The sequence below is a fragment of the Crinia signifera genome, chromosome 1 (genome assembly GCF_055691185.1).
Source record: "Crinia signifera chromosome 1, ASM5569118v1, whole genome shotgun sequence".
NCBI lineage: Eukaryota > Metazoa > Chordata > Amphibia > Anura > Myobatrachidae > Crinia > Crinia signifera.
The window spans coordinates 336,939,047-336,962,308 of record NC_139217.1 but is presented as its reverse complement, the minus strand read 5'-3'; the positions used below and the strand labels follow the sequence as shown (position 1 = coordinate 336,962,308).

At 42.8% G+C, this 23,262-nt stretch overlaps 2 protein-coding genes across 6 annotated transcripts in view; one reads left to right on the top strand and one right to left on the bottom strand.

Moving 5' to 3' along the window:
• Positions 1-23,262, bottom strand: part of MED13L (mediator complex subunit 13L) — a 138,281-nt gene that overhangs the window by 71,387 nt on the left and 43,632 nt on the right. The gene's annotated exons all lie outside the window — the stretch shown is intronic.
• Positions 21,655-22,788, top strand: LOC146029871 (actin, alpha cardiac muscle 1). Of its 4 annotated transcripts, none has more exons than XM_083158381.1 (2): positions 21,655-21,786; positions 21,910-22,788. In XM_083158381.1, the coding sequence occupies exons 1-2, from the start codon at positions 21,655-21,657 to the stop codon at positions 22,786-22,788; spliced, it is 1,011 nt and encodes a 336-aa protein (XP_083014507.1). The 4 variants fall into 4 exon arrangements, with proteins under 4 accessions (XP_083014507.1, XP_083014506.1, XP_083014508.1 ...); XM_083158380.1 differs by having other exon boundaries at positions 21,655-21,910; positions 22,022-22,788; XM_083158382.1 differs by having other exon boundaries at positions 21,655-22,268; positions 22,461-22,788.

Here is a 23,262-nt window from a genome sequence, read left to right as displayed (position 1 = left end):
ACAATCTGCAAGATAGCAAATTCCATTTTCTATCACTATTGTTTTGAATAGTTATTGTGGTCCCCAATGGCATAGATGAGACAATCACACTTGAATAACACTTGCATGATTCCGAACAACAATTTACAAACAAGTATTTCGGAAACATATTCAAAGAAGAGGATTCTTATATATTAGATTACCAAGATCTAGGCGAGTGGCTGCAGCTATGAGTATTACAGTATGTTCGGCATGAGCCCAAACAGTCACAATCTCATGAAAACGTCTACTATGAGGCATAATTCTACTTAGTGTTTCTCCGCTTCAGGCTCTTCAGAGGGAGGGTAAATGTATAATGTAAACATATTTTGAAGGAAACCATTATGTAATCTGCCAGATATCTTACATTCCAAAGCATCAGCAAAAGGCACATTTAAATCACTTTAATACAAAAATAAATTATTACCCAGGGTATGCCTATATTTAACAAATTGATAACCTTCAGAAAGATTTACACAACATCCAAGCTCAAGGGTCTCCACAAATATACAAAGAGGAATGCGAAAATATTTCGGTGTCCGGTACTGAAGCTGGAGGGGTGCCGGATGGTGGCCTGACAGTTCGGATTCCAACAGGCAGTATATCGACAACAGAATCCCGACTGTTCAAACGCCGGACAGTCGGGATCCCGACTGACAGGAACTATTCTCTATCATGATGGGCCCCGCAGCACGGCGAGCCCCCTGCCGGAGTACAGACAGTCCGGATTCCGATGTTGGCATGCTGAACACCGGAATCCCGACTGTCAGGCCATCATACCATATTCAGCTGGAGGAGGCTTACAGGAATACACCCAAAGTTGCAACACCACAAAACAGTGATTCTATGAAACAGCAAAAAGAGGTGAGGGGAACAGTCACTCGGGACTTTAGAAAAGAACAAAGCCAGAAACTCTGTAGCTAAGTTAACGTTAGAATGTCTGTGTGTGCGTGTACATGTGGTAGGGAATATAGATTGTAAGCTCCACTGGGGCAGGGACTGATGTGAATGGTCAAATATTCTCTGTAAAGCGCTGCGGAATCTGTGTGCGCTATATAAGAAACTGCTAATAAATAAATAATAAATATATATATATATATATATATATATATATATATATATACATATACACACACACACACACACATACACACACACACACACACACATACATACAGTCGGGCAAAAAAGTATTTAGTCAGCCACCAATTGTGCAAGTTCTCCCACTTAAAAAGATGAGAGAGGCCTGTAATTTTCATCATAGGTATACCTCAACTATGAGAGACAAAATGAGGAAAAAAAATCCAGAAAATGACATTGTCTGATTTTTAAAGAATTTATTTGCAAATTATGGTGGAAAATAAGTATTTGGTCAAAAACAAACAAGCAAGATTTCTTGCTCTCACAGACCTGTAACTTCTTCTGTAAGAGGCTCCTCTGTCCTCCACTCGTTACCTGTATTAATGACACCTGTTTGAACTCTTTATCTATATAAAAGACACCTGTCCAACACTTCAAACAGTCACACTCCAAACTCCACTATGGCCAAGAGCAAAGAGCTGTCAAAGGACACCAGAAACAAAATTGTAGACCTGCACCAGGCTGGGAAGACTGAATCTGCAATAGGTAAGCAGCTTGGTGTGAAGAAATCAACTGTGGGAGCAATTATTAGGAAATGGAAGGCATACAAGACCACTGATAGTCTCCCTCGATCTGGGGCTCCCCGCAAGATCTCACCCCGTGGGGTCAAAATGATCACAAGAACGGTGATCAAAAATCCCAGAACCACACGGGGGGACCTAGTGAATGACCTGCTGAGAGCTGGGACCAAAGTAACAAAGGCTACCATCAGTAACACACTACGCCGCCAGGGACTCAAATCCTGCAGTGCCAGACGTGTCCCCCTGCTAAAGGCAGTACATGTGCAGGCCCGTCTGAAGTTTGCTAGAGAGCATTTGGATGATCCAGAAGAGGATTGGGAGAATGTCATATGGTCAGATGAAACCAAAATAGAACTTTTTGGTAACAACTCTACTCGTCGTGTTTGGAGGAGAAAGAATGCTGAGTTGCATCCAAAGAACACCATACCTACTGTAAAGCATGGGGGTGGAAACATCATGCTTTGGGGCTGTTTTTCTGCAAAGGGAACAGGACGACTGCTCCGTGTAAAGGAAAGAATGAATGGGGCCATGTATCGTCAGATTTTGAGTGAAAACCTCCTTCCATCAGCAAGGGCATTGAAGATGAAACGTGGCTGGGTCTTTCAGCATGACAACGATCCCAAACACACTGGCCGGGTAACAAAGGAGTGGCTTCGTAAGAAGCATTTCAAGGTCCTGGAGTGGCCGAGCCAGTCTCCAGATCTCAACCCCATAGAAAATCTTTGGAGGGAGTTGAAAGTCCGTGTTGCCCAGCGACAGCCCCAAAACATCACTGCTCTAGAGGAGATCTGCATGGAGGAATGGGCCAAAATACCAGCAACAGTTTGTGAAAACCTTGTGAAGACTTACAGAAAACGTTTGACCTCTGTCATTGCCAACAAAGGGTATATAACAAAGTACTGAGATGAACTTTTGTTATTGACCAAATACTTATTTTCCACCATAATTTGCAAATAAATTCTTTAAAAATCAGACAATGTCATTTTCTGGATTTTTTTTCCTCATTTTGTCTCTCATAGTTGAGGTATACCTATGATGAAAATTACAGGCCTCTCATCTTTTTAAGTGGGAGAACTTGCACAATTGGTGGCTGACTAAATACTTTTTTGCCCGACTGTACATATACACACACACACACACACACACACACACACACACATATATATGCGGTCATTTGGTCTACAGCATGATGGTCGACAGTCATTAGGTTGACACTATTAGGTCGACATGGGAAAAGGTCGACATATGGAAAGGTTGACATGGTTCTAGGTCGACAGGTCATTAGTTCGACAGTCAAAAGGTCAACCTAGGGTTTTTCACAGTTTTTTTAAGCCGACGTGCTGACAGGCGGTATTTCATGCCCTATCATCCACTAGGGCGTGGTGGGAGAATAAAATAGTGTGCCCAACGCATTGCGAGCGCAGCGAGTGCTCTTTAAACTGTGTCCATGTTGACTGTGTTGACATTCAGATCAAAAATTTCGACATTTTCACTGTCGTAATGACCTGTCGAACTAATGACCTTTCAAGCTAGAACCATGTCAACCTTTTCCCATGTCAACCTACACCCATGTCAACCTACACCCACGTTGACCTAATGGTGTCGAACTAATGACTGTCGACCATCATGCTGTAGACCAAATGATCCCAACCCATACACACACCCACACATCAAAGCAACCTGGCAAGCTCGGATGCAACATTGTGATGTTCCTTGCAAACAGCTAGCCAAGTAAGCCACAGCTTGCCAAGGGTAATGGGGAGCTGTGATATCAGGAAGCCACAGCTTGCCAAGGGTAATGGGGAGCTGTGATATCAGGAAGCCACAGCTTGCGAAAGGTAATGAGGGCTGCGATATCAACAAGTCAGCATGGTTCCAAATAGACCCCTGGGCTATCCCCCTCCAAGAAAATGGGGTCATTCACCTATAAAGGGTCAATAGGGACTTGGGATTGTGGGACTCTAACTTATGACCTCGTAGCAGTGTGGCAGTAATGTTGACCATTACACCATCCGTGCTGCCCTCAAAAGGAGGTTTTCATTGGATACTCAGTAGGTCCTCTGATTAGTTTTTCATGGCTTTTTATTACATTATGTACTGTAACCCGGCAGATTACTTTTATAAGCTAGCTTGTAGAGTACAATGTACTGTAAATCTTCGCTCATTCATATTTCTGAATATTGTTAAGATCAGATTAATTTCTAGTTTTTAGGGGAGTTAAAATAATTTACTCACAAATCTATTTAAAATATGTAAATTTAATAGCAGCAGCTGTTGCTACAGATAATTTATCTTCAGGGTATAATGTAGTTTTATAAGGACCAGCATCACCTGCTTTTAAGGAAGCAGTCTGACAATACATTACCTTTCACAAGGCATAAATAACCTCTGTATAATGGGTGACCCAGCCTTACTCTGAATGCACCAGGCCGGATTGGACCTGGATCCAGGTTTGCGATGTCAAAGGGGTAATAGAGAAACATGTTAGGTACATTTATGGGGGAAGGGCCTTCCAGTAAACTGAAAGAACACAACGCCTCAGCCTTAACCAGTTGTGTGTGGATCAATGTCCCTGACTCCTCACACTTTCCACTGTGAGTGGCTCAACAGATACAATTCTAGGGAATCGGTACATCTGTCAGAATGAACTTAGGTCTACAGTCATTAGGTCGACCCCACTAGGTCGACTGGCAGGAAGGTCGACCTGACTTAAGGTCGACATGGTCCAAGGTCGACATGACTTAAGGTCGAATTTGCATAAAGGTCGACATGAGGAAGGTCGACTGGTCATAAGGTCGACATGGGTTTTTCACTGTTTTTTTATCCGAATGTCGACACAGTCGACAAGGACACAGTTGGCAATGAGAATCGGGCCCTCGCATCGCTCGCTTCGCTCGCAATGCTTCGGGCACGGTGCCTCGCTGCGCTCGGCACACTATTTTATTCTCCCACCACGCCCTAGTGGATGGTAGGGCATGAAATACCGCCTGTCGGCACATGTCGGCTCAAAAAACAGTGAAAAACCCATGTCGACCTTATGACCAGTCGACCTTCCTCATGTCGACCTTTATGCAAATTCGACCTTAAGTCATGTCGACCTTGGACCATGTCGACCTTAAATCAGGTCGACCTTCCTGCCAGTCGACCTAGTGGGGTCGACCTAATGACTGTAGACCTAAGTTCATTCTAATAGATGACCGCTTCCCAATTCTAGTTAGTGACAACTTTTGTTTGGCTTTTACTTTTAACAATATCTGGTTTTAGTTTATTGGTACAATAAAACAGAATCTGATATGTATATCAGAATAGTTATATGTGCTTTTAATGAGGATATCTACAACAGATTTATGTGCTTATTGAAAATAGTAGTGGCAACTATGACAATAGTTTTCTGACAGGGGGATGCAGTAAATGCAAGTGCTTCCGTGACTGATCACACTCCAATATAACAGCAGTATAGCCAGCTTAGGGCTAGTCTTGCAAATAGATAGATATCTACCACATGTAGCAGATATTTATGTCCTGCATTATTACATTTTTATAGTCTGTATATATTTTGACATCAACAATTACGGAAACAATGAGCAAGTCTTGAGTAGCAGCATAAGTAGTAACATATTTGGGGGTGACTCCTACCCATCAGCTGCAATGCCAAAGAACAGAACAATTACCAACATAACCTGTGCCTTAAGTTACTATGGGGGGGGGGGGGAGGCAACACTTCTCTGCATGTGGGAATCATTTAAATATATTTTGTAACCTTAGCAATCTCTATGTTTAGACAGAGTTACAGACTAACCAACCTGTGTTCTTACTAGTTTATTTATTTTGAACGTCAAAGAGGGAGAGGTGGGAGTTGTCAAGGGAGAGGGGGGCTCACAGACCAAAATAATGGAGGGATGAGTGACATAAGTCCACGAAGTGAGAGAGAGAGAGAGAGAGAGAGAGAGAGAGAGAGAGTGTGAGAGAGAGAGAGATAAACACATATGTGGAGAAGATAGATCGGGTAGGAGGAAACAAGATAGTGTTCAGAAAGGGATAGAGCGAAGAGGAGAAAGTGTGAGAGAAAGAAAGAATAGGGCAGTAGAAAGAGGGAGTGGTGGGAGTGTAGAAAATTAATTAAAAAGTAGCAAAGTCCATTAGACCAGTGGTTCCCAAAAACTTTCTTGACCAGGGCACAATAGAATATCAGCATTTGTTCAAGGTACCCCTAGTCAAAAAGTTTTTTTATGGATAAATTTAAAAAAATGAAATAAATTGTGCTTAACTGTCACCCTCAGGTTCAGTTATGTGGTGGGGAACACAGCTGTGGTTCTAACTGTCCATACATTTTATGATTGGCAGCCACCAGCACTGGTTTTGCATATCACTTTGAGCATAAATAATTTGTTTTGATCATGAACCCCCAACCCGAGGCACCCTGGAAAACATCCCAAGGCACCCCAGGGTGCCTTGGCACACAATTTGGTTACCAATGCTTTAGGTTAATTCTCATCTAAATGTTCATGGGGTTTTAAGTGAAAATAAGGGATGTTACTAAACTCATGTGCTGTCATATATCCGTTCCAGAGGAACTTAGAAATTAATATCCTTGGAGTTCTTTTTACCAACACACCAAGGTATAAAAGACAACATAACTGATGCAAAGTTAGTGCAGTTTGCATCTGAAATAAGAACACAGGGTAAGCGTACATATCTTTGCTATCTACATAGTTGTGTGCAACGTGCGGTGCACCTGCCCCCTCTGTTTATGCTTTGTTTGCTACCTCTTCTCTCACAAGCTTTTCCTTCTCTGACTTTAACCATGTTTGCCGGCACCAAATCCTGCTGTGTTCTGCCACACTGATACTTGCTTCAATGTTGTCTGCAAATGAAGCAGTTTATGTATGCTGTACTGGTCCTCTATTGCAGTGTTTGGCAAACTGTTATTATTCACGGTGCCCTAGAATATCAGTATATATTTCACGGCACCCCTAGGCCAAAAGGTTCCTTTTAAAAAATCAGAAAAATATATAAAATTAAATAGTGATTACATGTCACCCTTAGGGCTAAATATGTGGTGGGGGGCACAATTTGCTTTTGTTTGTCCAGATATTTTAAGACTGGAAGCTACAAACAGTGTTTTGTTAATTTGATCATAATTGAAATTGGCCCTGCAGCACCAACCCAACGCACTACTGCAAGTGTGCCAAGGCACACAGTTTGGGAACCACTGCTCTATTGTATTCAACTGTAAGACTCTGTTTTGCTTATCCATTTATGTAGCTTGTACCACCATGGAATAGAAAAAGGCGTCTACCACCATTGCCGCTGGGTCCTGGGAATGGGCCGTATAGAGGGGAAGCTTGTTGTTCCGTCAGGGCGCCACGAGATCTATCTGTGGCATACCCTACTTGAGAGTCAGTTGGTGGAAAACCTCCGGGTTCAGAGCTTACACCCCTGGGTGGAGATCCTGGCGGCTCAAATAGTCCGCCTTCCAATTCCCCACTCCTGGAAGGAAAACCGCCGATAGACTAAGGGCATGGCGCTCTGCCCATAGGAGGCTTGGATGTACCGTTTTCATCGCTCCCAGTCTCTTTGATCCCCCTTGCCAATTTGTTGGATTGGATTTGTATCGCTTTTCCTTGAAAAAGCAGCGATGCCTTCACCAATGCTAAACGTACCGCTCTCAACTCCAATGTGTTGCCCCTAGGGGTTTTACAAAAATGGAAACCGGAGCTGAGGGCTCCGGGTTCTCCACATCGAGGATTTGTGTGACTTCTTTGATAAAAACATCAATACCCTGAGATTCCTTCTCCAAATATTGTTCTTGAGGAGGTTCGGCGTCATCATCAAATACTCCCTCCTCAGCTTCATCATACTGTATGAGAGAAGCTATACCCTTCCTTTTAACCTGACCAGATGAGGAAGGGTTAACCTGAGCAGACACAGGGAGAACCTTTGGCAGGTAATCAACAGATATCATGAGTGATCTAGCCCATGGAGGCTCAGTTGAGCCTATTTTATCACTGGGAGCATGCAATGCTTCCCTCTCTTTCCTGGGAAGCTGCTAGCTCTGCAGCCAAGGTAGTGAGCACAGAAATGACACAATCACCAGGGTGAGGCTGTTAAGGAGGGACAGGAGAGTGTTCCTCATTATAACATGTTTCACACCCTTAATGTGTTGTGTGAATTGTTTTTACAATTCCTACAGGTGAACACTTTTAGTGTCCCTTTAGAGGAAGCCCCTCTCCCAGTCATGCTTGCACAAACAAAGGGAAGTAATTACACAACAGACCAGGGCCTAAGCTAGAATAGGGGTAGAGGAGCCACAAACCCCGAATTCACACCCACAGTAATACACTAATATTCCCAGCCAAGACTCACAGTACTGCTGTTGTCTGCTAGGGAAAGCACTAGACTGCGCAGGCACCCTGGTGCACCAGGATCTGCCACCATCTGAGGAGAGCCAGCAGCATGGGTGAAGATGGAGCCTGTGGAGACCGTCTCTCCCCAGGGGTTCCCACGTAGCAGGCAGACAGCTGCTGAAGCTTTCTGCCTGTCCTCAAAAGAAAAACACTATAAAAATAAAAAGTTTAAGGAAAAATATCCTGTCCCCTAAGGAGACCAGAGCCCAGGGATCCAACTCCTCCGGGCACTTTTTATAAGACTGAAGTCTGGGTGGGGATAGACGGCGGAGGAGCCTGCCACACTCAAATTTATTTAAGTGCCGACTCCTTCAGACCACATCTTTATCCACAAGGTAGATGACTGCAGTGTCCCCCTGCTGGATGTCGGAGAAAAAAGAATAATAATACTAGACATTATCAGCGAGCATTATTAGGTGCGGAAGCTACGCCTGGAATCAGGCATCTCCTATATCAACATTTTCCATAGTCCACATTTGCAATCCATGCCATCAGTCAACATTCACTGTGAGAGCAGTGTTACAACCTGGGTCATACATATGTTTGCAATGCCTATAACTCTGCATTGCCCTACTTTCCACATGGAGTGCAAAGATGCACAATATACACTCTCCAGCAGGCATATGGTCAACTGCCCCACAGTGTATCACTGGAATTCACCAGTGTATCTATTTTGTAAGTATTGATGGTGGTCAGAAAAAATATTTTTTCTTCTGCGAGACTCTGACAGATCGATCACGCGAGCAAGAGACTATGAGAAAGAGAAGGTTACTACTTACATAAAGGCACACGATTACATCCATATGTAAATGAACCTCATTAAGAAATAAAGCATTGTTTCTCAGAAAAAAAAAAAAAAAAAAAGTTTTGAATGAACAAATCAGAATGTCAATAATCTACTGTTTTGCTTGGTAAATGCAACATATTTATTGTAACACTTCAAGCACAAGTATATTGTGTATAAAAAGGATGTACAATAACTTTAGCATGCTACTACTATGGGCACATTTCCTTATATAACCAAATTCCATATACTTCTAGCAACCTGGCACATGCAAAACTTGACAGATTTCCAGCTCTGCACAAGGTTCCATTTTTTGGTGTCTTTTACCCCAATGATGTTCCCTAAAAATGATTTTAACTACATAAGAGTCCTGCTGTGGTAAGTCTGTACATGTCACCTGACTGTAAGGGTTTCCTTTATTCTACACCCTCCTCTTGCAAGCACTGTAGGATTGTGCTACATGAATTAAGGGCATGGGTCATAGGGTCAGCACTGTGGTCGAAGGGGCTTAGGTCAACAGGATCGGGAGGTCGACAAGCATTAGGTCGACAATGGGAAGGTCAACAGTCAAAAGGCCGACATGAGATTTTGAAATTTTTGGGGGTACTTGTTTAGATTCATGGCGGCCGATTTATCGGATGCGATATCACCCAATATAATCGGCCGATCCGATGCGATTGTGTACCATTTCATAACCCCACTATCCACTACGCATGGAGTTGATTTTATATAGTGTGGCGAGCGCAGTAATCCGCGTCCCCTTGCGGGGCTCGCTACGCTTCGGGCTCGGTGGCTCGCTGCGCTCGCGACACTATATAAAATCAACTTCATGCGTAGTGGATAGTGGGGTTATGAACTGGTAAAAAATCGCATTGGATCGCCTGATAAATCGGCCGATACAGAATCTGATATATCGGCTGATACCGCATCCGATATATCGGCCGCCGTGAAACTAAACAAGTACCTTTTTTTGTCCCGAATTTTGACGTAAGTGGACATAGACACCATATCAGAGTACTATCAGTGTACCGAGGCCCCTCACATGGCGCGCTGCGGTCTGCATGCTTCGGGCACACTGTATTTTCCCTCCACGCCCTAGTGGATGGTAGGGTATGAAATACCTCCTGTTTTGGGGGGGGGGGGTAGGATTTTAATACCTACCGGTTAATCCTTTTCTCGAAGTCCATATGGGATATTGGGGATTCATCTTAACATATGGGAGAAGAGCGGTATCTACAGGAGACAGGCACATAGAAGCTCTTTCACTGGGTGCACTGGCTCCTCCCTTCTACTTCCTCCCACAAGACCAGTTAATATGAAAACTGTGCCCGAAGGAATGGAAAGTATATGAGAAAAGGATATAACTATGTGTTAACTTATAAAATGTATGAAAGTGGTGACATGCAACCAGCACACCCATAAAACAATAATGGCCAAGTACAAGATTGGCAATATACCTGAATCAAGAAACAGTATAACTGTAATTCAAGATAACAGTAACAGGATCAAGGCAGCAAGATCCCGCATGAGGCAGGTGCCCAATATCCCATATGGACTCCGAGAAAAGGATTTACCGGTAGGTATTAAAATCCTATAAACAGCCTTAAGGGTAACTTCTACCTTTTTATTAGAGCTGTCCCTCAGAGACGAGGACCCTGGTACCGGTAGTACCACCTTTTTGAACAAAAGTGATAAGGACATGTGCACAACAGGAGGCTCCTCCCACACCTCTCGGCCAGCCAGCTCGAAAGGGAATGCAGACCAAACCGCTTTGTGTTCTGGGGACTTCCAAGCCTCCTTGAACGCATCCTGCAAATCGGCCTGTTCTGGAAAACAATAGGGTGGTTCAGTGCCTGTAAGTGCAGACTGTGAGTCCTGTAAGGGCTCATCTAAATCCTCCCCCACTTCAGGTTCCTCATCTGTATCAGGAGGGATAGCCTCTGCGCCCCGTTTACGGGAGTGCGTCGGGGTGGGGTTAAATTATCCACTCTGGCTGACAGAACAGAAAGGTCCTGGTACTGGTTTCCTAGCACAGCGCACCCGATTTGGATCGTATACAATCACATCGCATCGCATGCAATATAGCGGCATGCGATGCAATGTTTAATTGTACAAGCACCCTGATGGGTGCTTACAATGTTATATGCACCCCCATTGTCAACGCCACCCCCACTATCCACGCCAACCCGAAGTGTGGCGAGCGCAGCGAGACCGTGAGGGGGCGGCGGTACGCATCCTCCGACCTTTTCATACCCTCATTATCCCCGAAGCGTGGCGAGCATAGCGAGCCCCGCGAGGGGACACTGATTACTTTATATGTATTCCGCGTCCGCTCGCCACACTATCGAAAATCAACTCCACGCCAACGTGGATAGTGGGTGTATGAAAAGGTCGGAGGACGAGTACCGCTGCGCTCGCCATGCTTCGGGTTGGCGTTGACAATAGGGGTGCATTTAACATTGTAAGCACCCATCGGGGTGCATGTACAATTAAAAATCGCATCGCATGCCATTTGGTTGCATGCAATGCTATGCAATATGTCATTGTACAAGCACTCCTGTTAATTTAACGGGAATATCGCATCGCATCGCACACCACTAAGTACGGTATGCGATGGGCGCCGTGCTAGGAAACAAGTACCAAGGTCTTGTCTGACTTTTGCAGTAATTGCAGCTAGCTGAGAGGACACATCCTGCAGCATGCTCTTTATAGAATTAGCCCAGTCTGGTTCTTGGGAGGCAGAATGCATATTCCCACTAAGCTGGGATGAGACACTACTTAGCACTGGGGAAATACAAGCTTCACAAGTCACTTGTGAAGTAGAAGCAGGTGAAAACGTCACACTGCATAAAATACAGGTTATTTTCCTCACCATGATGGGAGAAAAACACCTGAACCCCAACCCCCCCCCACACACACACACACACACACACACACAACCACGGACTCACAGTGATTGTAATGTACAATAATCACACTATGTTACAGGTAATGCACTATGTGATTTACTGCTTATGTGTGGTAGCTTAACAAGCCTGTGGGTAAGACTCAGAGGCACTGAGGGGTACCTGTACACCAACAACCTAGCTCTCGGAGGATTATATATAAATATATATACTTGCAGTTATTAACTCTTCACAAGGTTAAAAGCTCCCAAAACCTGTGCTGTCACTGCTGCAGAACTCCCTCTCCTTCCCCACCGCTGAGGAGTGTCCCACGGGGTGAATAATGGCGATTACAGAGCTCAGGGAGAAGCAGGAAGCTGTTAGTTTGGTGCCCTCAGAGGTCAGGTCCCGCTCTGAGGAAGCCCCGTCCATTGCATAGCGCTGGGGGGTACACATATATTTATACTGGAAAATGGGCATAAATAGCCCTAATGCGGTGAACTGCATTTGGGGTACAGTGGCAGCACCTAATTTCAGTCTGTGGCAGGGCTGCGCGATCCCTGTGCAGGGACGCCGCGATCGCCGCTGCCATCTTGCCGCATCGCATAGCGGGGTGCCCACTGAGGGAACCCCCGGGTTCTACTCACCACTGATGCCTTCGGGCTGAACCAGGGGTGCGCGGCATGCTGGGGGTGAGCTACGCTGACATCTAAGCGACCACGGTGGCAAACACCCTCCCAGGACAGTGGTCCTGCAGCAGGGTCAATTTGGTACCTAAAGAAGTTGGCAATTGAACCCTTCCCCTGGTTTCACACAATGCAGGGATGCTGTTTAAGCCCAAACAGCAGACCCAAAATAATAAAGACATGAAACTGAAGAAAAACTCTCTGGAGCTTCACAGTAAGCACCCATTCCTGAGGGCACATTTTCTTAAACTGGTCTTGTGGGAGGAAGTAGAGGGGAGGAGCCAGTACACCCAGTGAAAGAGCTTCTATGTGCCTGTCCCCGGTGGATACCTCTCTTCTCCCATACGTTAAGATGAATCCCCAATATCCCATATGGATGAAAAACTCATGTCGACCTTTTAGCTGTTGACCTAATGCTTTTGACGACCTTGTGGGACATATGACCTATGTCGACCTAAGTCCTGTTTACCTACTGGATGTTGACCTTCATAGTGTCGATCTAGCGACCGTATCCCATGAATAGCCTAATAAATAGCAGGCGGGCATGCATGCTATCGGAAGAGCTTTATTTACAAAACTATCAGTAATGCTTGTTTGCATGACAAATTCTGCATTACCAGCTACATCTATAGAATGTGTAGAATAGATTACACACACACACACACACACAGCCTCCTCTCTTGAACTGGTCTGGATTTAATTCAGCAAGCTCTGCATATCATTTATAACTGTGTTGTACCCTCCCCTCCCCCCTTGGGATGTCTGCATTTCTGTCACTTCCTCCTCCCTATTCTCATTCCTTTGATCTCTCTGTCCTTGCCTCTATCTCCCCCCCTCACTGCATTATACAGAACATCTCACACTACTTCTATTGATGGTCTTCCGTAACCTTGTTCACAAACACATTTTCTGACTTAACATGCTTGTCTACATTTTTACTTATAGAATAGCAAATAAGCAGAAGAGACAATCACGGCAGGTCACTTACAAGATCAGAGATATGGGCAGAGCTGGGTTAAAGCTTTGGCAGGCCTGGGGAACTGAGGTCTGGGGGCCCTAAAAAACAACATTTGGAATGCAGAGATTGGTTCCTCGTGCGCATTGCTATGTGTCACACCAGTTTTGCATCACAGTGGGGGCATGCACAGCGCTTGCTGCTGGACTGCCCATTTATGCAGAAGAGGAGAGTGTGTTCTCTCCATACCTTCCCTCTCCATGTAACACAGTAGGCCACGGATAATTCCCATAGAGCAGATCCTTCCAGCCAGGGAAATGCATACAAATAGCCCCACATGCATAGTTACACATACAGTTACAAACTACACAGTCACACAAATTTATACACACACAATTATTTATACAGAGAGAAAATATATAGTATTCCCACTCCCTATGTATTTTGTCTGCAGTTGCTCCTCCACTGGTCTTTCCCATGGTGCTGGGAATCGGAAACAGTGTTCCAAATACCGGGCCGAATCCAGGATTTTGGTGTAAAAGTTATTCTCCAGTCCAGCTCTACAGCTGTTATTACTGGTTAGTGCCTCTGGTAGAGGGCAACAAGTGCACAACACTCAAATGTGATGAATTCATATGTTCAAAAATGTTTCGAGAAGCATGTGGTGGAGAAACAATTAGAGTTAGGTCTAAATTCAAGTGGGCTAAGAGACCTTGTCACATGACAGGGGGGAGAGAGGGCGGAGAGAGGAGGAGCAAAATTGGAAGAAGGGACCCAAACGGACCCTCGCGGGCTCACCACGCTTTGGGCACGGTGGAACGCTTATGAATGTAGAATGACAGAATGTTAACTTTCCGCCTCTATTTTTGCCTCTCATTTCAACGAGTTCAGCATATTGTGACATAGGAAGTGAAAGTGCATTGAGTGTGTGCCATGTGGGTACCCAGTAATCTCACAGAAGAGCAGATGTAAGGAATAGTTGAATTATGCAAAAAACACTATTCAAAAGTAGAGAGGATACTAGATTTCCTGACTAATCGTGGATTCATCATTATGATCTGTAATGCCAGTGTATGGAAAAATGCCAATTTGCCTTTGTCCCAAAAAATCTGTGATTCCTTCTGCATGTAAAGTCAAGCTTCTGTTGTTCTTTAAATGGGCACAATATGATGCTGTCAAAAAAGAAATACTTTAGCATGGCCAATTGTCTCTCCACAATCTGCTTGCCGTGACATTTCTACTTTTTCCAAGTTTAACACAATATTCGCTCACACATCTCTGACATAATCTCATAGATACGTCTTCTTCATCCACCCTTACAAAACATACGAAGATCTTTGACTCGCTGTGACCAAACAAACAAAAAAAGGAAAACAAGACTACGGCAGTCCAACCCCAGGATCAGACACAAGGCCAGATTCTCTAAGGTTCAAAAGTGACAAAATGGAGTGTGATAAACAGCCAGCCAATCAGCTCCCACCTGCCATGTCACAGACTGTTTGAAAAATGTCAGACAGGAGCTGATTGGCTGGCTGTTTATCACTCTCTATTTTATCACTTTTGAAGCTTAGAAAATCTGGCCCACAGTGATGTAGGAGCTTCACAATAACCAGCATAGCGTTGCCATGTCTACCAATAAGCCCTCTACAAAATAAGCCACTAAAAACACACAAGATTAGACAACACATTGGGTGGTATTCAATTGTTATATCGCACGCAATCTCCCATCTAAAGAGATGAGAGAATGTAGGGGGATATTTACAGTAATTGTTCTATTTTTTTTTTTACATGCTCATTATGGTCAGGTTTACCACCCCCAGGGATAGCAAGCTAAAATGCTTGTGAAAAACAATTGACTACCGCCCATTGTTACTATTCAACAGGTATATAGCAAAAAACTAGCAAACAAACGTCCTGTATGTGCCTCCAGCGTTCTAAACAGCTTTTGTCATGGTGATTTATTTTTTAAAAAGCCCATAAGAGGAATGGTTTGAGTCAGGATGTTCCTGCTCTCGTCGAGACCCTAATACCATAACGCTCAGTGTTTTAAACACTTCTACCGCCACCACTGACTGACCCCCCGGCACCCGCTAGCACTACAGCTACAATGCCGCCCTCTGCCCAACGTCTCCATACAATCATTCAATTTATCGGCCAGATGTGGTCGAAATCGAATGCTTACGTGCAATATCTCACAAGTGTATGGGCAGCATTAGTGTCACAGCACAGCCCACTGCATTTCATCATAATGTCAGATTTTGGCCTGTGTGCCGTAAAAACAATTCTTATACTCTAGGGTGTTAAAAAAAAAAAAAAATGGGAACCACTAGTCTAGTACATAGTAATGGTACCTATACTGTTGATGGTATGTGAAAAATCATGTCTACTGACTATTCATCCAAAACTCTGTGGAATTAGATTATCTGTTTAATGGAGTATTTAGCAAACAAGCAGATTACATAAACAGACTACTGTGTTACTGTATTGCAACACACAGCACTGTGTAGCTAGGGACCCAAAGACAGTGCTGTATGGCAACACAAAGTGCAGGTTAATTGGCTCCCAACAAATTAACCCTAGAATGTCTGTGTGTGCATGTATATGTGGTAGAGAATATAGAGTGTAAGCTCCACTGGGGCAGGGACTGATGTGAATGTTCAAATATTATCTGTAAATTATAATGACCTGGATCTATTATTGAACTCAACCCTTAAAGCAGCCAATGTATCCTGGAGATGCCATATTGCAGTATATATTTGAGATTTCAGGCCTAGCATGGACTTTTATCAAGATGTCTGAACATGGGCAACTAATCTAAAATAAATACCTTCACCAATATACAAAACGAATTACAAAGAGTGTACAAATAATTATAATTATTATTGTTAATAATAACGCCACCGAACAGTCCAAAATGAAAACAATATACAGTACTACCATCTCATAAAGAAATTAGCAATGTGAAAAAAAAAAACATAAAGTAGGAAATAATCCATTACAGCAAAACAAGCATATAGTAGTGCCAGCGGAGAATAGGTACTGACCACAATCGTATAGAAGGATTATCAACAAAAAACCAACACAAACATACTGCAAAGTGCATTTACACATGAGGTTGCATTTACTAGATGAATGTAACAAGACCAATGTTGCAATGTGCCACTTATGGTCTACATGTGTATCATGCACAGAAATGGATATTGTGCTGGGTACTTCAAGACTGACAAAGTAATCTGAAGCTCATTTAGCAGTCAGATATAGCTACTCAAAAATAGCTCACTATGTTATTACTAAATTTGGCATAGACGGGACAGTAACTGCATAACTGCAAGTCTATTGAGTAAAGTACAGGCAGGTGAATACTAGGATACTCCAATTGCAATAATAATGGATATAAAAATGGAAGAATAAAAATTATGTACAGAAATATTGTGTGCGGAAAATAAGTTTCAATATTTTGTAATTAAACTAGTATTAGGTCGCAAAGAAATATGCTTAATCAAAGGAAATCAAACAACAGATAAACATATCTTATGTTTTATGGGGTAAGATCAAGCAATACAGTTAGAACACATATAAAGATAAACTCAATATACACAAAGGGGGGGGGGGGGATCCTATAAGCTGCAATAACGATACGTACCTTTTTGCACCCATCACTCAGTACTCCTGTATTTCGACCTATCCTAATGAAAAATTAGTGACCTGGGATGTGTTAAATGAAAAGTGCATGTGAAAGTAGGGAAATTAGCACTGTAACATAATATAACTGTATAGAAGTAGATTAGATGGCTTAACGAAAATATTTTTCGGACTTATAAATGCATTTCTTTTTAACACACTGGAAAAAAGACTATTTCTCATCCGGAACCACCTGCATGACTTAAACCACTTGTAACACTCATAAAGAAACAACATATACTGTCCCCCCAATTCAATCATTGTGTTTTTTACACCCTAAAACTGACATTTTATCATTGGCTAATTAACAATATTTGAAAAATGTTAAAATGGTAATTAAATAGGGATGAACAAGCGGTTATGACCCAAGGGACCCATTCATTTGGGTTTGAATTCAGCCCCTTCCCCGATGTTTTGGGTCTGCATGTGCAAACCCTGTGAGCCAAGCTGTCTGCTATAGACAAGGAAGGCAGGGGGTGAGCGTGGAAATGCACACATATTATCAGCAGCATGTGAGGGTGTGTGTAAAGCACACACATCGCCGGGTTTCTTGCTGCCGGGCAGCTTTTACCTGAAGAAAAAAAAAGGGTTATCACAGCTAATTGGATACCCAAACACTTGCCGTTATTAATCACATGTGACTATGCACTGAATAGCAAACTAGGCACAACACAAAGTGAGGTAAAGCTCTACTGTAATGTTGTAGAGATAAAGGTGGCTCTATTCATTTTCATATAGCTGTGGGTGTTAAGCATATTAACGTAATGGTTACGCATAGAAAAGGGAAGTATAGTCTTTTCTACGGATAATTTCATTCCATTTTAAAATACGGTTCACCCGAATCTTCCATATATCAGATTAGTCCGTACTTGGAAATAATAAAACAATGCAAAAATGGTCTTGCAATGAAAAATGTATTTATAATATCCCATCAGCATATGTATTCTTAACTAAGCTGTAAAACACTTCTCATTCCTAAGTAAGGTTTGTAAAACTCGGCCTACTGTACTTCACTCAGCTTACACTGACACTCCCATACAGTGCAACAACATTCGAAGGTAGAATTTAAAATACAGTAGCGTCTAAAACTGGTACCAATAACAATAGGAGTGAGAATGAGACGTAAAATGAAAGAAAAGAAAACCCCAGGCTGATATGGTAAATAAGCAAAATGTGCATGAAATACAGAATGAGGGGAGTCACAGTACTGGGGGCTGGGAGTACGCTGCCAGGCGTCAGAACAGCTGCACAACACAAGAGCCATGCATTGTCTTTTTAGGAATTTCTCTTTGGCTTGATCCTCGTCGCCTGCCTGCCCACTCCTCACAAATTCCAACCTATTTCTGTCACTTCCCTGATATGAAGACATGGGGTAATCACTTAATATCCTGACTACGACAAGAAACAAAAAGCCCTCACTGAATCAAACCTGAGCCAAATATTAATTGTCCGATGCAAGTTAACAGCCTGTAAAATGTCTACAAAAAAACTCTAAGGGCAGAACTCAATTGTTTATGTGCCCCCAGGTGCAACAATTGGATCGCTCAGACAGATGCAAATTTGTACAGACACCCAACACAAAAATATGAAACCTTTCTGTAGTCAAAAACATAAATTAGGCTATCCACAATTGGCCACAGTGTATTGTTACATTTTTTTCCCACTGAGTAAGTCTACAACATCATAAACTTTCCATGAATCAACACATCTGTGCAGTAAAAGGTTTCCCCGAGGGGAAAAAAATTATAATGCATCATAATTTAACCAAACCAGATCTGTATACGCAGCATGTCCAGAAAATTTGGAACATATACATTACTAAAATATGACCTGCTGAACTGAAAAAGTTAGTACTACATAACAAGAAAATACAAAATATTCAATCAATACTTTCAGTAATATGTAGTAGGAACTATAATCTAGAAAAAAAATCATCTGTGCAGCAGCAGTCTTAACAGTTCAGAATCAGTATGAAATGTGAAGTTAGTAAAGAGAAACAGCCCTTTAGACTGTATTAGGGGACCATTAAATGACATTTAAAATCAGACAGATGTAAAAATAGGGGTTTGATGGATATTTGGATGTATTATGGATGTCATTTTAATGTAAATCCAGACTTACATGGTTTTAATTGAAAAAATAAAACTAGTCACATAGCAACACCCACATTTATTTAAGAAACTCCAACAACAGAAGTTATGGGGCATATTTAGGAACGAAAGATGTGGTTTGAAGAATAACTTGATGCTAAAACATAAGGGTTCGCCTGTCTGAGTACACCGGGATCAACCCCTAGATCCCACTCGAATGAATCAGAAACAAAAAAGCATTGGTACTCTAAACTTGGGCGCTCTACATCAATGTCTAAACAGGAGAGTTTAGCGTACCAACACTTTTTTGTTTCTAATACATTTAAGAACGAGTCAAATTATTGTTCTCTCATGTTACTAATCTTAAATGTGTACACAGAGTGATATCGGAATGATTTACCATACTGGAACGATAATTTGTGCATATGGTCTAATGTGTTTACCTAATAGTGCACTCCTATGGATCGCCATGCAGCACGGCTAATGAGATTTAGTATTCAATTGTGAGCATTAATCTAAATTTTACCTAAAAACAGCAAAAACCGACAGTTAATAATCCAACACAAAAGGTCAACAAAGGCAGAGGTTGACACATGACTTTTTCATGCTTTTTGGCGTCAATCCTATGTGGATGGTAAAAGCGTGAAATCGTCTCCAAAAAAAAAAAACTTATGTCGACCTATTGACTGTCAAACGTAGTTGTCAACCCATTGACAGTCTAACTGAGGCATGTCCAAACTGTGGCCCTCCAGCTGTTATGAAACGTACCATCATGCCTTGTCAATTGTAGCATTCCCTAATAGCAAAACTGTGGCAAGGCTTGCTGGGACTTGTAGACCAGGCATGTCCAAACTGGAGGGCCATAGTTTGGACATGCCTGGTCTAACTAGATATGGTCTGTGAGCCACCTGGAACACAAATACATATGTGAAATACTGCCACTGTAAAGTATCTTACTTATATAGAGTAACAACCTTACAGGGCAGTAACATTAGTGGTGAAAAACAGTTGGATACACCACAACTTACTGCATTACCCACACATTGCAGATGTTTCTTTACTTTGTGGGTACGAGGACAGAGGATATTATTCAGGTCCCTTTGCACGGGGGAGCGATGTTTAGTGACTGCGCATGCGCATGTGTAGCCACTTGGTGCGAGCAGGCAAGGCAAATTGCTTATTCACCGTACTGTTAAGACCTAAGGGTGCGGGGCGGCAGTTATGGGCTGCGACCATGGGAACTCCCAGCGTTTCATGGGTGCGCCCATGAAAACGTTGGTCGTTCCCATGGTGATTGTCGATGACGTGGGTGCTGGGGGCAGGCAGCTGATGTCAGCTGCCTGCCCGTTTCCCGTACAGGGAACAAGCAGATCTAAGACACCAGGGAGTGTCTTAGATCTGCGTGCACCTTAGAAATCATTAGATGGTCGGCGACCGCTGAATAATTTCCTCCCCACATGTAAGCTGTGAATGGATGTTTATGCTAAACATCCATTCACAAACGTGTAGGGGAACTTGGCGTTCGTGCAGAACCTGAATAACCTCCAGAATACGTAATGTTGGAGATAGCAAGGAGCTGGAAGAACTAGCAAAGCGCAGGTAACTGGCAGCCAACTGCGCTAATTAAATTGCTCTGTAAAAACAACAAACCTCATTAAACAATGTGAGTATAATTACATTTGCGCAACTATGACCCTGGAGTGGTACAACTGATGAAAAGGAAACAGGCAATTTGGAAACTAGACAGAATAAAACAATTTTTTTTTTAAGATAACGCATCTAATTTACATCTACCGATAGAACAGGACTATGACAGCTCCACACTGCAAAACTAGCCTAGAAAATGTCCTGTGCTTGGATAGTTTGTACTGAACAACTGCATGCAGCTAAAAAGGACAATTATACTTCAAACATACTAATAATTAAGGCAAGGCTGGTTTCTTCTATAGCAATAGCAAAACAGATTTGCAGTATAGAGTGGTGTAAGCCTAATTTTGTGAATACGTTTAAACTTATTAATTGTTTACACATCTCAAAGATTAAAAAGAACCTGTCCATTAATGGGCAAAATGAGCACAAGCTAATTTTCAGAACAGTGCCACTTCATTTGTTTTAGATAGCACTATAGATTATCCCTCTTCAGCTGTCTTCCAGGAATATGTCACTGTCACTCATAGCTTTCCAGGCTCTGAGGGCTGTGAGATTGTGTGGCCCATTTATGGTTACACAGGGCACAGAGTCAAGACACTCCCACATGGAGAGTAATTAAGGGTGGGTAGAAAGGCTGCTGTTCATGACAGTGCCTAATATGGGAAGGCAGATGGGGGACACCAAAGCATTCCTAAACTAGGGAAGAGAACTACAACAGAAAAAAAAGAGAGGGGCTGGAAATGAATATAAAAAGGCTGAACTCCCACAGTTTGGAACCGTACCTGCTGCATATAGCATTTGCCTTTCCAGTTGACAAGGTTCCTGCTCCATCCAATCATGTGTGACGACGAAGAGACCACTGCTTTGGTCTGTGACAATGGCTCTGGCTTAGTGAAAGCTGGATTTGCAGGAGATGATGCACCCAGAGCTGTATTCCCATCCATTGTGGGCCGCCCACGCCACCAAGGTGTCATGGTAGGCATGGGACAGAAAGACTCATACGTAGGTGATGAAGCACAGAGCAAGAGAGGTATCCTCACCCTGAAGTACCCCATTGAGCATGGTATCATTACTAACTGGGATGACATGGAGAAAATCTGGCATCATACCTTCTACAATGAGCTGCGTGTGGCCCCTGAAGAGCACCCCACTCTACTTACTGAGGCACCATTAAATCCAAAAGCAAACAGGGAAAAGATGACACAAATCATGTTTGAGACCTTCAATGTTCCTGCCATGTACGTTGCCATTCAGGCTGTGCTCTCCCTCTATGCTTCTGGTCGTACTACTGGTATTGTGCTGGACTCTGGAGATGGTGTCACCCACAATGTTCCCATCTATGAAGGTTATGCTTTGCCCCATGCTATCATGCGTCTAGATCTGGCAGGCCGAGACCTCACCGATTACCTTATGAAAATCCTTACTGAGCGTGGCTATTCCTTTGTCACTACAGCTGAAAGAGAAATTGTACGTGACATTAAAGAGAAGTTGTGCTACGTTGCTCTGGACTTTGAAAATGAGATGGCCACTGCTGCATCCTCCTCTTCTCTGGAAAAAAGCTATGAGCTGCCAGATGGCCAAGTCATTACTATTGGTAATGAACGCTTCCGTTGTCCCGAGACCCTTTTCCAACCTTCCTTCATTGGTATGGAGTCTGCTGGTATTCATGAGACCACCTACAACAGCATCATGAAGTGCGACATTGACATCCGCAAAGACCTCTACGCCAACAACGTTCTCTCAGGTGGAACCACAATGTACCCAGGTATCGCTGACCGTATGCAGAAAGAGATCACTGCTCTAGCCCCCAGCACAATGAAGATTAAAATAATTGCTCCACCTGAACGAAAATACTCTGTCTGGATAGGAGGCTCCATCCTAGCTTCACTGTCCACCTTCCAGCAGATGTGGATCAGTAAGCAGGAGTATGATGAGGCTGGTCCCTCCATTGTCCATCGCAAATGCTTCTAAATGTATAGAAATATAAACCCACAGAACTTGCAACCTATGGACTGTACACGGACAGAGACATAAAAAGCAAGGTGCATTTCACCTACCTGCATTTTGTAATACTCTAAAGTGATAATCTAATATTGTATATGTATTCATTTATATGGGTGATAAATTGTTAATTGACCATTTAAGTATGTATAAATTTCTTGTTTGGAATAATACTCATTCCAAAACCTGTATAATCATGTAATTCACTTAATGCTAAACTGCTGCTATAGTGCCAAATTAAAGAAACGTATATATAACTACATTTGATTTTTGATTTCTTTCTTAAAGCTAAAATGTTTTAGCGGATCGGTTACTTGGTGTAGTTAGGGCCTCTGCATGTGGGTTAGCTGCACTCCATAAACCATCACAGTAGAAGCTCCATCCATATAGTAGTTACTATATTACACAAGAAGCACGCCCAAATAACTTATTTATTTCTGCTAT

Bases quoted from the DNA above. Each gene is read 5' to 3' on its own strand.
- LOC146029871 (XM_083158379.1), top strand. From the start codon at position 21,655: ATGTGTGACGACGAAGAGACCACTGCTTTGGTCTGTGACAATGGCTCT.